Source organism: Sabethes cyaneus, chromosome 2 (genome assembly GCF_943734655.1).
Source record: "Sabethes cyaneus chromosome 2, idSabCyanKW18_F2, whole genome shotgun sequence".
Taxonomy (NCBI): Eukaryota; Metazoa; Arthropoda; class Insecta; order Diptera; family Culicidae; genus Sabethes; species Sabethes cyaneus.
The window spans coordinates 128325100-128337632 of record NC_071354.1 but is presented as its reverse complement, the minus strand read 5'-3'; the positions used below and the strand labels follow the sequence as shown (position 1 = coordinate 128337632).

Genomic DNA, 12533 nt, shown 5'->3' with positions numbered 1-12533 from the left:
TATCCGCGATCGATTCATCGACGCCTGCACACTCAAAATGCACCCACGATTCGCACTTATCACAGCAAATCCAATTATCGTCGCCATCGGGCTACCGTGGCGTTTCGATTTTTGTTCGGCATACTGTGGATGAACTTAACCTTTGTCCCGAGTTGAGAAGCTTACTGCGCTACTGCCTTCAGGAACGTGACGTAACTGGTCGAATTTCTCCTTCTGTATGCGATTTCGGTCCTAGGTGGATTGTTTAGCGTTTATTGTTTCCTCAGTAGATCCTCCGGCAGGCAATATTCATCCAACCTAGGATGAAAATCTTTAAAGAATCTTGCCAAAAACACCGTCCTTCAGTTGCATGTGGAGCAGCTTTAAAGCTGTAATTTATTGAATATCTTTTAGTAAGATATATATATATATATATATATATATATATATCAAAGGTAAGTATAAATCTCTCAACACTGAAAATGTAGTGTTCTTTGAATTTTCCACGTTTTAGGTTTACGGCACACAGGCTCAGTGAGGAATCTCTAAAGGTAAGTATGGTAAGTATGCACATTAAATTCTAGGTTACAAATTCTCAATTTCTGCATGATTTTAATTATTATTTAAACGTACCTTGAAATACAATAATCTTTTCTGATGCTCACTTAGCCTAAACTTTACTTCGCAAATAAATCTATTATCTGGAATATATATATTTGTTAAACAGGTTTTAATTAAATTATCGTATCTTCCAACTTATATACGATCGAACTTGCTATCAAATTGCTGACTAATGCCTGGACCAATGTCTCTTTAGATTCGTTTATTTCTAACATGACAAGTACGAATGACGTTCGATCGTGAGGGAACCGACAGTGGCTTCACTGTCTCTTTGCCATGACCAGGGGTATGGCCAACATTCGACATTTGTATTTGCCGTTTACTTGATTTGGACAGCCTTGTAAACAGACGCAAGATGCAACAGGTGATATTCACGGCTAAAATTGACTCCTTAAACTTGCTAGGTAACTATGATGAATATTCGCGCATCACAACAACAATTACGATCGGACTATGTTTGAATATAGCGAACCAATAACTGAAAGGACCTTTTCAAACATGGAGGAATTATTTTTTTCGGTGGCCGTTACACTTGCTCGTGCATAGATTGCGTAGTTTTGATTTAGGATAAGATTTTTCATGTAGACAATTTTAAGCTCAGATGAATTATTCTCAATAAATAAATAAATCTTTACTTTACAGTTATGTGGATGCCAATTACCCGTTATTTAAACCACTAAATCAATTTTCCTGTACCTATGCCATACTCAAAATAATTTTCACGTCGAAATTATAAGAAAAGCTATGTGAATATTTTCCATATTTACGTGAATTCAAGGTAGCTCGCACACATACTAATGCGTTAACGTGAAAATCTGATAAATTTTATATTTTTTCCAATAACAATTATCTGAAAAACACGTAACTCCCTGTAGCAAATTTTACGTGATTTTTGACATGGAAAGGACGTGTGGATTATTTTCAGTGTAGTCTACCACCTGCGCAGTTCTGGAACCTCATATTCCTATCGATCAGATACAATGAGCCTCGACCTGCCCAATAAGGTGCATCTGCATATTAACTGACATAGTTCTTAGTCGGAAAAATATGCTGAATGTTTATTCATGCTTAATATTTGCTTCATTTTTTTATTTTGTTACTTTCAGATATGCAAAGCAGCTAACCAATTTGGTGAACAGAGACTGCAGATTCATTTGACAATCAATTCAGAATTATTAGTGCATATTCATCCGCAAATGCAAGTGATTAATACAGGCGATTCAGCGAAATTTAATTGCACTGTCATGGGATCGGAATCTAGTCAAATCGAGTGGTTTCATAATGGACGCCTATTAACTGATGATAACCGGATGGGAAAGAAATTCCATAGGTATGCCATACGAAATATATTCCATTCTTATCTTTTTTGTTGTGACAGTTTTACCTTAGTTATATTATAACAAAAGTATAAAAACTGGTCATTAAAACACAGGCCAAGTGTCGTATATGGTATATCAATCGATAGAGTTCGATGCATTGAGCAATGCGTGTATCTATTTTTTGTGGCGAAACGCTCAATGCCTTGCACAATAAGGATATATGTTTACATCACGCAGCGCGGTGTGGAACTCTAACCCTCTAAAAACACCACGAGAAGCTGACCAAAATACCTCCCCCTACCCCTTTTCCTCACGGAACTGCTGCAGCAAATTTGGGCATTCAAAGCACCATGCTCCGAATCGGTATAGGTGCCTGAAACAACTGTGCCTATTCAACCAGATCGACAGGACCGGTATGAGTCTATAGGTCCTTCTACCATTCTCGGCCCTAGCCTAGTTTTGCTACCATTTGGCCAAGGAATTCTTTCGCACCCACTTCCGAATTCCTATGATGTGTCTTCGTGTGTAGCATACTAGCGGAAAGGGATCAGTCAGAGCCTTATTTAGTCAGAAAATAGAAAAAACCTTTCATGGAGTGACAATCTTCGATGTTTGATTTTTAAACAGACAAAACGGAACTTTCCTCATCAATGCGATAAAAATACAATACTCTCCGGAGCTCGCTCAGTAGGCTCCACAAATGGCTTCGTTGAAAATCTCTTAAGAGGGGACCCTACTCTGCAAGACCGAAAAATAATAGATTTTCGTAATTTTTTTTTCAGAACCTAGAATTATAGTTAAGTGTCGGGGTATTTTGGTTATTGGTTAAGGTATATTTGAAGATATATTTTGTATTTTTTGGATACCAGAAGAGTGATTATTATGCTTGGGGCAGGTGGGCGCGTGAATGTCCTTTAGAAATTAGTTCCTTGCTGGCGGTACGTGCCGGGAACCAACGGAGTATCGTAGAACGGATTTCAACAATGATTTTGAAGCTTTAGGTCAGTACCTAAATTGTTATGCAGCGGTTTTTGAAAATTCTCAAAATTACCAAAATGGCGGCAATTTTTCCAAAAAAAAGGTGTTTTTTCGTTAAAAATCGCCAATTAAAAAATTAAAAAAATTGAGATATCAAAAAACGGCTACGTGAGAATTTAGATAATACATTTTTACAAACTCGTCGTAAAATCCAAGCCAGGATAAAGGAGCATAGGAATGCAACAGAGAACAAACGCATAAACGACTCCAGTGTGGCGATGCACGCCATTAGTCTTCAATATCAAATAGACTGGGACAGTGCAAAAATGTTAAAACATGTGAGAAAATCGTCACACTTAAATGCCTGGGAGTCCATGCAAATATCTACAGCTGAGCAACCGCTAATGAATGAGGACGATGCTCCAATAATATCGTCGCTCTTCAGTTTGACTAAGTTAAGGATGTAGATGCTCTTCAAGATCTCTCTTCAAGATAATCAGTTGGACATCACCCCCTTGATGGGAAATATATCTCCCGAAACCGGTCGGTTTAAAAGGTAAACTATCCGTTTGTAAGAACTATTAGTGTTATGTCCCGTTCATTAAATATTGAGTTATCGATTCTTACGTTGGCATGAAAGTAGTTTTTGTAGTGAAATCATTTTTACATGCTGAAAAAAAATTTCAGGCAAAACGGTCCACCAGATTCTGAGATACACGTACCGCCAGCTAAAGAAACATGGTTTCGGGGAAAACGCGTTCAAAGTTTCGTACAGCAATGGACTTCCCTTGAGGTGACTCCACAATATTTGCCGTAAGTTTTCAACGAGATCAGATAGAAAAAGATCCTTTCGGCATGACATTTTTGAAGGTATAAGCGTCACGAAAATGAAAAAAAATAAAATTCGATTTTTCCGACTTTCCAGAGTAGGGTCCCCCCTTAACAAACTTCGTTCGGTTGAGATCGAGGCTTGAAAGCGGCTGACAATTTTTTCGAATTGTTTGAACGTGCAACCATCATCAACTGTTTTTGAGATGGAAAACATCTTATATACATGTATTGAACCCATTAAAAACCTCAATCGAATTAAATGCCATCTATGTTACTGTATCGCTCATATGAAATGCTTCGGTTGGATTCGTTGGAATTTGGGGATTTTTAATGAATAAACTTACTCGCTTTGGTTTTGCAACGAATGTTTGGTTTCGGTAGAACATCTCGAAGCGAAAAATACAGCGGATGTGAATCTGTTGCCGAATCAATCAACGGGTGTATAAATGGGCTTGCTATAATTACGGTATTCATTAGGCCGTATGAATAAAACAGTTTGCTTTGCTTTTCCAAAAATCTAATGGGAGAGTTTGCTCTAACTCTTTTATTCTTACGGCCTATTGGGTCTATTTCCGATAAGCTTTCAGTGAACGTAACACCTGATTTCATGCCTGTCAAGTGTCAACCGTAAAAATAAACACCCGAAAGTTATTTCGCCGAATGACACCCCTAAGCGACAAACAATGCAAAGCAATTTGATGAATGGGGTAAAGAATTTAGTAAATTTTCCGAAACTGGTGGACCTGGACATTGTTCCCAACCGGTGAACAAATTTTGGCTCAATCTATCGCGCTTCTCTCCGCATATGCCCGAGGGTGAAATATCGGCACATGTAAAGGAATACATAGGTATGTGCCTGGCGCATACCCGTTGTTGGTTCGAAAGCTTGTAAAGAAAGAAGCCGACATAAATTCGTTTGCATTCATTTCTTTTAAAGTCGGTATTGACCTTCAATTTAAAGAAACTTCACTTGACGGTAACAACTGGCCGAAAGGGATCTATTTTCGACAATTCATGTTTTAATTCAACTAATTCTGGATTCGTATTAACTGAATCTGGTCCGGGACGCATTGATTTTAGCAAATTGAAAACCCCTGATCCGCTCATCGCAGTCGCTCTTCAGCTGTTCCGGTCCTGTGTTTGAGTACAGAAAACAGGTCTTCCAGCTTGCTAGTATGGGCAAGTATATTTCTTCCAAAAGTAATTCGGTACCAGATATTCCCGTACCTTGCAGGCTTTGAGCTGTCGCACAGTGCCTTGAACGTATGTGACTGCGGGACAAAAATCAAAACTGCTAGTTTTAGACATTTTATCAAACTAGTGTAATAAAAAAAGTAGTTTGTGATGATCAAAGCTAGTATTTGTTTAAATGTCTCAAAATATTTACATAATTGCAAAAATGTCCCAAATGCTATATTTTTATGCAAGCATTGCAAAAATTTTTCATTACTATATGGGTTGCCGACGGCTATATAACTACCAAAGTTGTTTGCGAAAGCGGCATTTGTACTAGAAATACTTTGGTAAATTCTGCAATGCCATCTAGTGTTATATTAAGCAGCACTTGAAGGTCAACCTTGGCTGCAATTAGTGATGTCCGATAATCGTTCGATTAATTGAACTAATCGAATAACACATGGAATATTCGAATAATTTTTAATCGAATACTGCCCGCACGAGTAGTTGAATTGAATACTAATACGAATACTTTAAGGAAATAATTTGAATACGAATAATCCCCGAATTATGAGCGTTAATCGTTCTTAATCGTTCGATTAATCGAATTAATAAGAGAAATATTCGAATATTCTTAAACGAACACTGCTAACACAAATAGTTGAATTAATCGATTTTTGAAGACAAAGCTCACCGATTAATCGGTAATCGAATAATTGAAAATTTCGGACATCACTATTCCCAAGACAAAATAATTTTTTTTGTAATCAGTTTCAAATTAAATAAGACATAAATGTACGAATAACGGTTAAAAATACACAGAGGCAATAATTTCACAATGGCCACAGTCGATGATATGATTACAAAAATCAACAGATTCCAAACAAATTTTAAATATTTGGCAACTTTATCTAAAAAAGCCATGTCATGGTACCCCAGGGAACTCCGGAATAACGCCGGGGTCATAAGAAATATGGCCATTACCTATAGATATTATGAAAATTGAAAAGATTTTCAGGAAATCCTCCAGATTTGGTGAAAAACTAATATTGAAAGATAAAAAAGTTACGATCTTTTTAGTGGATTTTGCGATGCTGTAAATGATGTAGACTTAAGAGGGGTTAATACACAAGAAAATATTTTGAATTTGAAAATATTTGAATATTTTGAATAAAATGGTGTCGCTTTGCTTAGAGTTTCCTATGGCCTATATGATACAATTGGTATTTAGGCGGAATTTCGAATCACATATACCTATCAACCGGAGACAGAGAAAATTAAGTTACTTTATGAGTGATTTTCATTCAATATGAAAAAATATTTCTCCAATTTTTGTGCTTTTCATTGGTTTATTTGTGGTTTTATTGGTATTTTTATTGGTTTTCAAAAACGTTTCATGAACAATCACTTGAAAACGAAGCAAAATCTATATTTGGGTCATTCCATGCCAAGTGACCGAGAAAAAGTTCAAACGTGTAATCGACCTTCGCGGATTGAACCAAATTTTGCCAGATTATTCGTTTTCGGTCAGAAAGCAAAAATCGAAAATTTGATACGGATCGAACATTCACTCGATTAATCTCCTCCTCTGTTGGGTACTCTTACCACTGCGTCCATTATTTTGAACTATTGTGGTATGCCCCGTTTTATTATTTTACTATACGCTTCAAGCTTACCTATTACTTATTGAGGAAGTGACAGGCTGGTAGCTGGAGCGAGACATGTGCCAATCAAGCATGACTAGGTTTATGAACTTAGTTACCCTGATCGGCGACGCAGACCCGATCTCCCCTTTTTGAGATACTGCAGTCTGCGTACTATTTGTGCTGCACTGTGGTGGTGGTGCATTTGTGGTTAAATATCATCTTGTACGAAACCGAGATTCCGAAGATGATATTTGCTCGGACAATGTCCTGTCGCAAGACCGGTAAGCTTGCTGAGATTTCTCTTATTGAGACTCGGCAACTTTTGAGTAACCAGGGGACGTTATATATTTTTAGATTGTTTGAGCGATTGTACAGCCATCCTACTGGCCATAACTGTTCGGCTCTCCTTTTGTTTCAGCCCACCCTCCAGCACACAGTCAGAGATCAGGCAGAGTGAATCTCGACCTGTAAGTGGAGAGTTGAAGCCACATCTTCGTTTGTCGACTTACAACGAGTCGGCGTGTTGAGGATAGACGAGGATCAGGATTGAACCTCAGGTAGCGCATCGTCACAGAACAGAAGTGGAAGTATAAATCCAAACACGTACTTGCTACTTTCTACAGACGAAAACACACGAACGCATACGAATGCACACGAAAGCATGAGAAATCTGCTATGCGATTGGCAGCGAGTGTTCTGCTTATATTGCTGTTATTCGCTTCTATGCGAAAACCTCCCCAAAGAAAAAGAAAAACAAAAAAGTCTCTGTTACCAGTTTTGTTCGTCGAATCGTTCGGATTTCCACATCTGTTCTGTGGCATCGTTCAAGTCCTGTTCCTCCCCTACTCTCCTCTACTCCTCATTCGTTTCTTTGTTTTTTCGGCAGAGTGAGCTTGCACGGTAAGAACTCGTCCACTGAATCAGTGACCGGTTTGATGCAGCAAGGGCAAATTGCTATGGAGGGCGCCCTGGTACTCCACAGGCTCAGTTGCGGCGAGAGTTTATAGAACTCCCTCCACCATTCAAGCCTCGGCACGGGTCGCGTCACACCTTGAATTAGGGGTTTGTCCATTCAAATTTTTACATAATAGCCATGGATAACAGCTATTACAACCATCTCCTTTAGGGGCTTCGCATGAGTGCCCCCTTCTCTGTCCGCATACGACCCTAGTTTCCACCGGTTGCCCGATTTCCACTAAGGAACGTACCCCTCATTGTGGACCACGAGGAGTTAGAGGTAGGAGTTGCTGAATAAGTGGCTGTGGAATCTCATGGTGGTTCTGGAGCGCATTATTCAATCATTTACCATCCTCACTCGAATAATGGGAGCGCCTCCATTTTTAAGCAAAATACCCGATTTTGTCAAAACCTTTTTTTTTCTTTTGCTTATATCTCCGGAAATATTAAGCTTAGAAAGACACTATTTTCACATTTTCAAAGGAAATCATCCAAGGAATTCTAAAAAGATATTATTTTTGAGCACCAGTGCTGCTAAATATTTTTAAACCCAATTTGAAAACTAAATTTACATTTTTCTCTCAATGAAGACAATTTTATCTCAAAAATTTTAAACTACACCGTGTTTCGCAGATTTTTTTACATAAGAATCACTCATCGCCCCGAGGTATTCTTTGCCAATCGCGAGATGGCAAAGAATACCTCGGGGCGATGAGTGATTCTTATGTAAAAAAATCTGCGAAATACCATGAAGTTGAAATTCTTGAGATAAAATTGTCTTCATTGAGAGAATAATGTAAATTTAGTTTTCAAATTGAGTTTAAAAATATTTGGCAACACTGGTGCTCAAAAATAATATCTTTTTCGAATTCCTTGGGTGATTTCCTTTGAAAATGTGAAAATAGTGTCTTTCTAAACTTAATATTTCCGGAGTAATTAGCAAAAGAAAAAAAATACATAAAAGTGGGGTATCGCTTGCTTTAAAACGCTGTATCTCGGGATTGGTAAATATTATAGAACCTTGATCTGTTTTGATTCATGTAAATTTTTTGTATAAAGGTGGCGAAATATGGATCTGTCACCAAATACCAAATACCAATAAATGATATAAAGTCTCCTATAAAACGGGTATTGATGAAAGAGTATGACTGGGTATGGAATATTGTGTTCTGACGCCATTTAGAAATCAAAGATCCGACCACGGGAAGAGGCTGAAAAACGATCATACACATAAGCATTCCAGTGCAGCGTGGAACAACTTCGGCGGAATGAAACACCGCTCCTGGAAAACCACGATTTTCAAACTTTATGTACCTTTTTCTCGGAAACTACACAACGAATTGGAACAAACTTTTTTTTGTTTTGTTGGTAGTAGCTTGGCAAAGACTTTTATAACTTTTGAGGTTTGTAAACGAAACACAGCCAGAGAAAAAAGAAAAAAAGACAAAATTTTATTTTTCAGCCATCTTTTCTTCTTCTTTTTCGCAACACTGTTAAAAAATTTCAAGTGATTTAATACGATGGAGTTGGAATTTTTAAGATCAAATTGAATTGATTGAGGAAAAAACAATTTAGTTTTTAAATCGGTCTCATTGAGGGAAGGGGAGTCCAATCGGCACCAAACTTGGGATTTTTGCTTTTTGACCCAGAACGAACATTCTGACCGAATTTGGTAAAAATCCGAGAAGATCGATAACACGGGTCTCGGACACTTGACGTGGAATGACTCAAATCTATCTTATATCTTCTAACTACTATTCTACTATATAAATAAAAGTGAGCGTATGCTCCACCATAACTCCAGAACGCCTTGACCGATCACCATCAAACTTGGCATACATATTCCTTGATACACGGGAATCAGCACTGAGGGGTTGATGAGAGGGAGGGGGCCGTAACAGGGGGAAGGCCATAATTCCTAAGGGACCATCCATATACCACGTGGACAGCTTAGAGGGGGGTAGGGGGTACGTGAATGTCCACGCTTGTCCACGGAAGGGGGGGAGGGGGTATAGAAAATGTCCACGTGGACAAGCGACATTTTTTGCAATAAATAGAACTTTCATTTGTGCCTTTTGAATTAACTAAAATTAGGTCACGACGCGTATTGTATTTTGCCTTACAATCAAATGCAGCTCGCCACGAAAAAGAAAATCCATTGACAACGTATTTGAAAAATAACTCGTCTTCCTAAAATTTCACGAACCACAACGGAGAGGTCTTGTGATGTGTTAAAGTCAGCGACCAAGCTAAGGTACTCTTGTTGAACAAGGGTTGAAGCAGATGAATCTTCAAGCGAATATCAAGCTGGAACAGACTTTCCTGTAGTCCATCATTTATTTGTAGTGGATAAGATCAGCATGGATAGAAGAACTAGATCTAGATAACATGCCTAGTTTAGCTTGCTTTTTTTAATTTTTTTTATATTACAGAATAACGCAAATGAAAACAGAATTGAGCACAGAATTTCACATAAGAAAAAAAATGTCCACGTGGACAAACAATGGAGGGGGGTGGGGGTTGAGTCGATGTCCACGCTTGTCCACGGAGGGGGAGGGGGGTGTTGAAAATTGGCATTTTTGTGTCCACGTGGTATCTGAATGGCCCCTAAATGCCTGGACGGTTCTTCGCCAAACTTGGCATGCATGTTCCTTGACATAAGGGAATCAGCGCTGATGGGTTGACACGAAGAGGGGGGGAATTCATAACAGGGGCGGGGCTGTTTCTGTGTCGACAGTACCTATCTCTTGTAAGTGTCGAGACCAGCCCGAATACGTACATGATATTAGGCAAACAGTTTTGTACCTGAGCTGACCAGTCATCATAATGTCGTTTAGAAATGACATGCATTTGCCGCTTTTTGCTTACAGTTAACTATAACTATAACTATAATAGTATAGAGAAGTGCTAGAGAATAAGGTGTATGGGAAACCTCCATATTTAAAACTGTGTAGCTGTCTGTTTGGCTTACGTGCGCAAGAGCAAAAGCGAAGGCAAAAAAGTATCTCCAAGACTGGTGACTTTTTCTCCACCATACCGAAAAGTGTACAAGACGTAAAACAAAAGATGTTTTCGTTGTTCTTGCATTTCATTTCGGTGCTTGTGTACCAGTAACATGTCGCAAGACTGTTAGCAAGAAAGAATGGTCAATGTCTTCAAACTTTTGTCATCAACCAGTACATTTATCGTCTCTGCTTAGCATACATGTTCCTTGACATAAGGGAATCAGAACTGAAGGAGTTAACAAAAGGGAGGAGGTGGTTCATAACAGGGTGAGGCTCCGAAATGTTTGCTCGATTCTCCCATAAGTTACGGTGGAACAAAAGGGGGAGTTGATAACCGGAGGTTGCTGACAGGAAGGGGGCAGTAACGCTCACATGACTGTAACAATTTATCCGTACAACAGAAAAAAATACAAAACACTAAACTGCAATGCTCGCAGCTGTAGGTTAGTCAAGTGTAATTATGCACCGAATCAAAAGTAACTCGTATAAAAAGTGTTCGATCATTAGTGCAAAGTGTTGTTGGCCAACGTTATTTGAGTTACAGGGGCAATCATTCAAACAGTGTGGAGTTCATCTGAGAACATCATGTTTTTCTCATGGTCAGCTTTATATGGCATGTTTCAGATTTCAGGATAGGATGCAGTACTAAGCTAATAAATAAATAAATAAAAAGCTGTGTTCAAAAAAGTACAATAACAAAATTATTCATTTCCTATGGGTGGGGTGGCCGTTGTTAAAAGCGGAAGGTGCAAATAGGAAAAATGTCTTTGTTTCTCTTTCTTTATAGGGTTTTATGGGAATTTCCGTAAAGAAAACAGATGTGCAAGTGGCCGGATAGACAAAAGAGGGGAAGCTGACAAATGGGGAGGACCAAAACAGGAACAATATTTTAATATTTTTGCATTATAAGCATTTCGATTACAATAACTGATGTACAAGTGGCTGTGAGACAAAGGTGCCCCGAGTAAGATCGGGCACTCAGCCAGTATAATATCAAAATTAATTATATGCCTGACCTCGTTAAAGGTCAAGACAAAACTCAAGGTTGGGCATGTAAAATTGTCCGGCGATCACTTTAAGAATTATGAATCAAAAATAAAATTGGGGATGTTTTGAGATTTTCGCGTTTAACAAAAACTATGCTGGCAAAAAATTAAATAAAAACATTTGAATGTGAAAAAGCTTTATTTTTTGAGCATGTTAGGAAAATGGACAAGCATCACTGTGAGGGGGAAAGGAGTAATTATATCAAATTTAATTTTAATCGGAGATGGTGTGATTACTTGAGATTTATTACACTTTCGCTTCTCAATCCCTTTCACACACTACGAATACTGATTTTTACATCGTTGTTGGTTACTTCTGGTAATTTTTAGTATTTTGGATTATAGCTATAATGGTCATTCTGTTCCGGACCAAAAATTCAACATGAAAAAAGTAGGTTGGAGACCTACTATTTTGGAATTTTTAGTGTTTATATAGTACATCTATGCTAAAAGATGCGATTTATGCAAAAATCTCATTTTTGACAAAAATGGTCAATAGACCACTCTAATTCGGAACGGCTCAAATATCAGAATGTTTTATAAATCTGATATGGCCTCCTGATCTGACTTCAGTATATACCGCATTCATCTAGAAATAATCTGGCCACTCTAAGACGCTTAAAAATAATTCTTTAGATTATTCTATAAAAGCCTGTTTCTGGGCTTTCGGGACCTGTTTCTAAGACGTTTTGATGATACTTTCGCTCCGGTGAACTGAATTTTGTTTTAATGATATGTTCATAATTTCAAACTCATTAATAGTATTTTTCAAAATATTCTACACTTATTTCCAGGTTTCCTATGACATCTACTGAGATGCTTCAAATAGACAATATTAATAAAGAAGATTGTGGTGTCTATCAATGCATTGTTTCAAATATTAGAACCAGCAGACAAACTAGTGCAGAATTGAAACTTGGAGGTAATGAAAAATTAATAAGTGCTATTTCCAAATTGTACTTGTATACTATGCCA

The 12533-nt window shown here is 37.9% G+C and overlaps 1 protein-coding gene across 1 annotated transcript in view; it reads left to right on the top strand.

Moving 5' to 3' along the window:
• Nucleotides 1-12533, top strand: part of LOC128735978 (cell adhesion molecule Dscam2) — a 468886-nt gene that overhangs the window by 133691 nt on the left and 322662 nt on the right. Inside the window, exons 7-8 of the mRNA XM_053830464.1 lie at nucleotides 1707-1930; nucleotides 12353-12480. Coding sequence (XP_053686439.1) covers nucleotides 1707-1930; nucleotides 12353-12480 — 352 coding nt within the window. The remainder of the gene's footprint in view (nucleotides 1-1706; nucleotides 1931-12352; nucleotides 12481-12533) is intronic.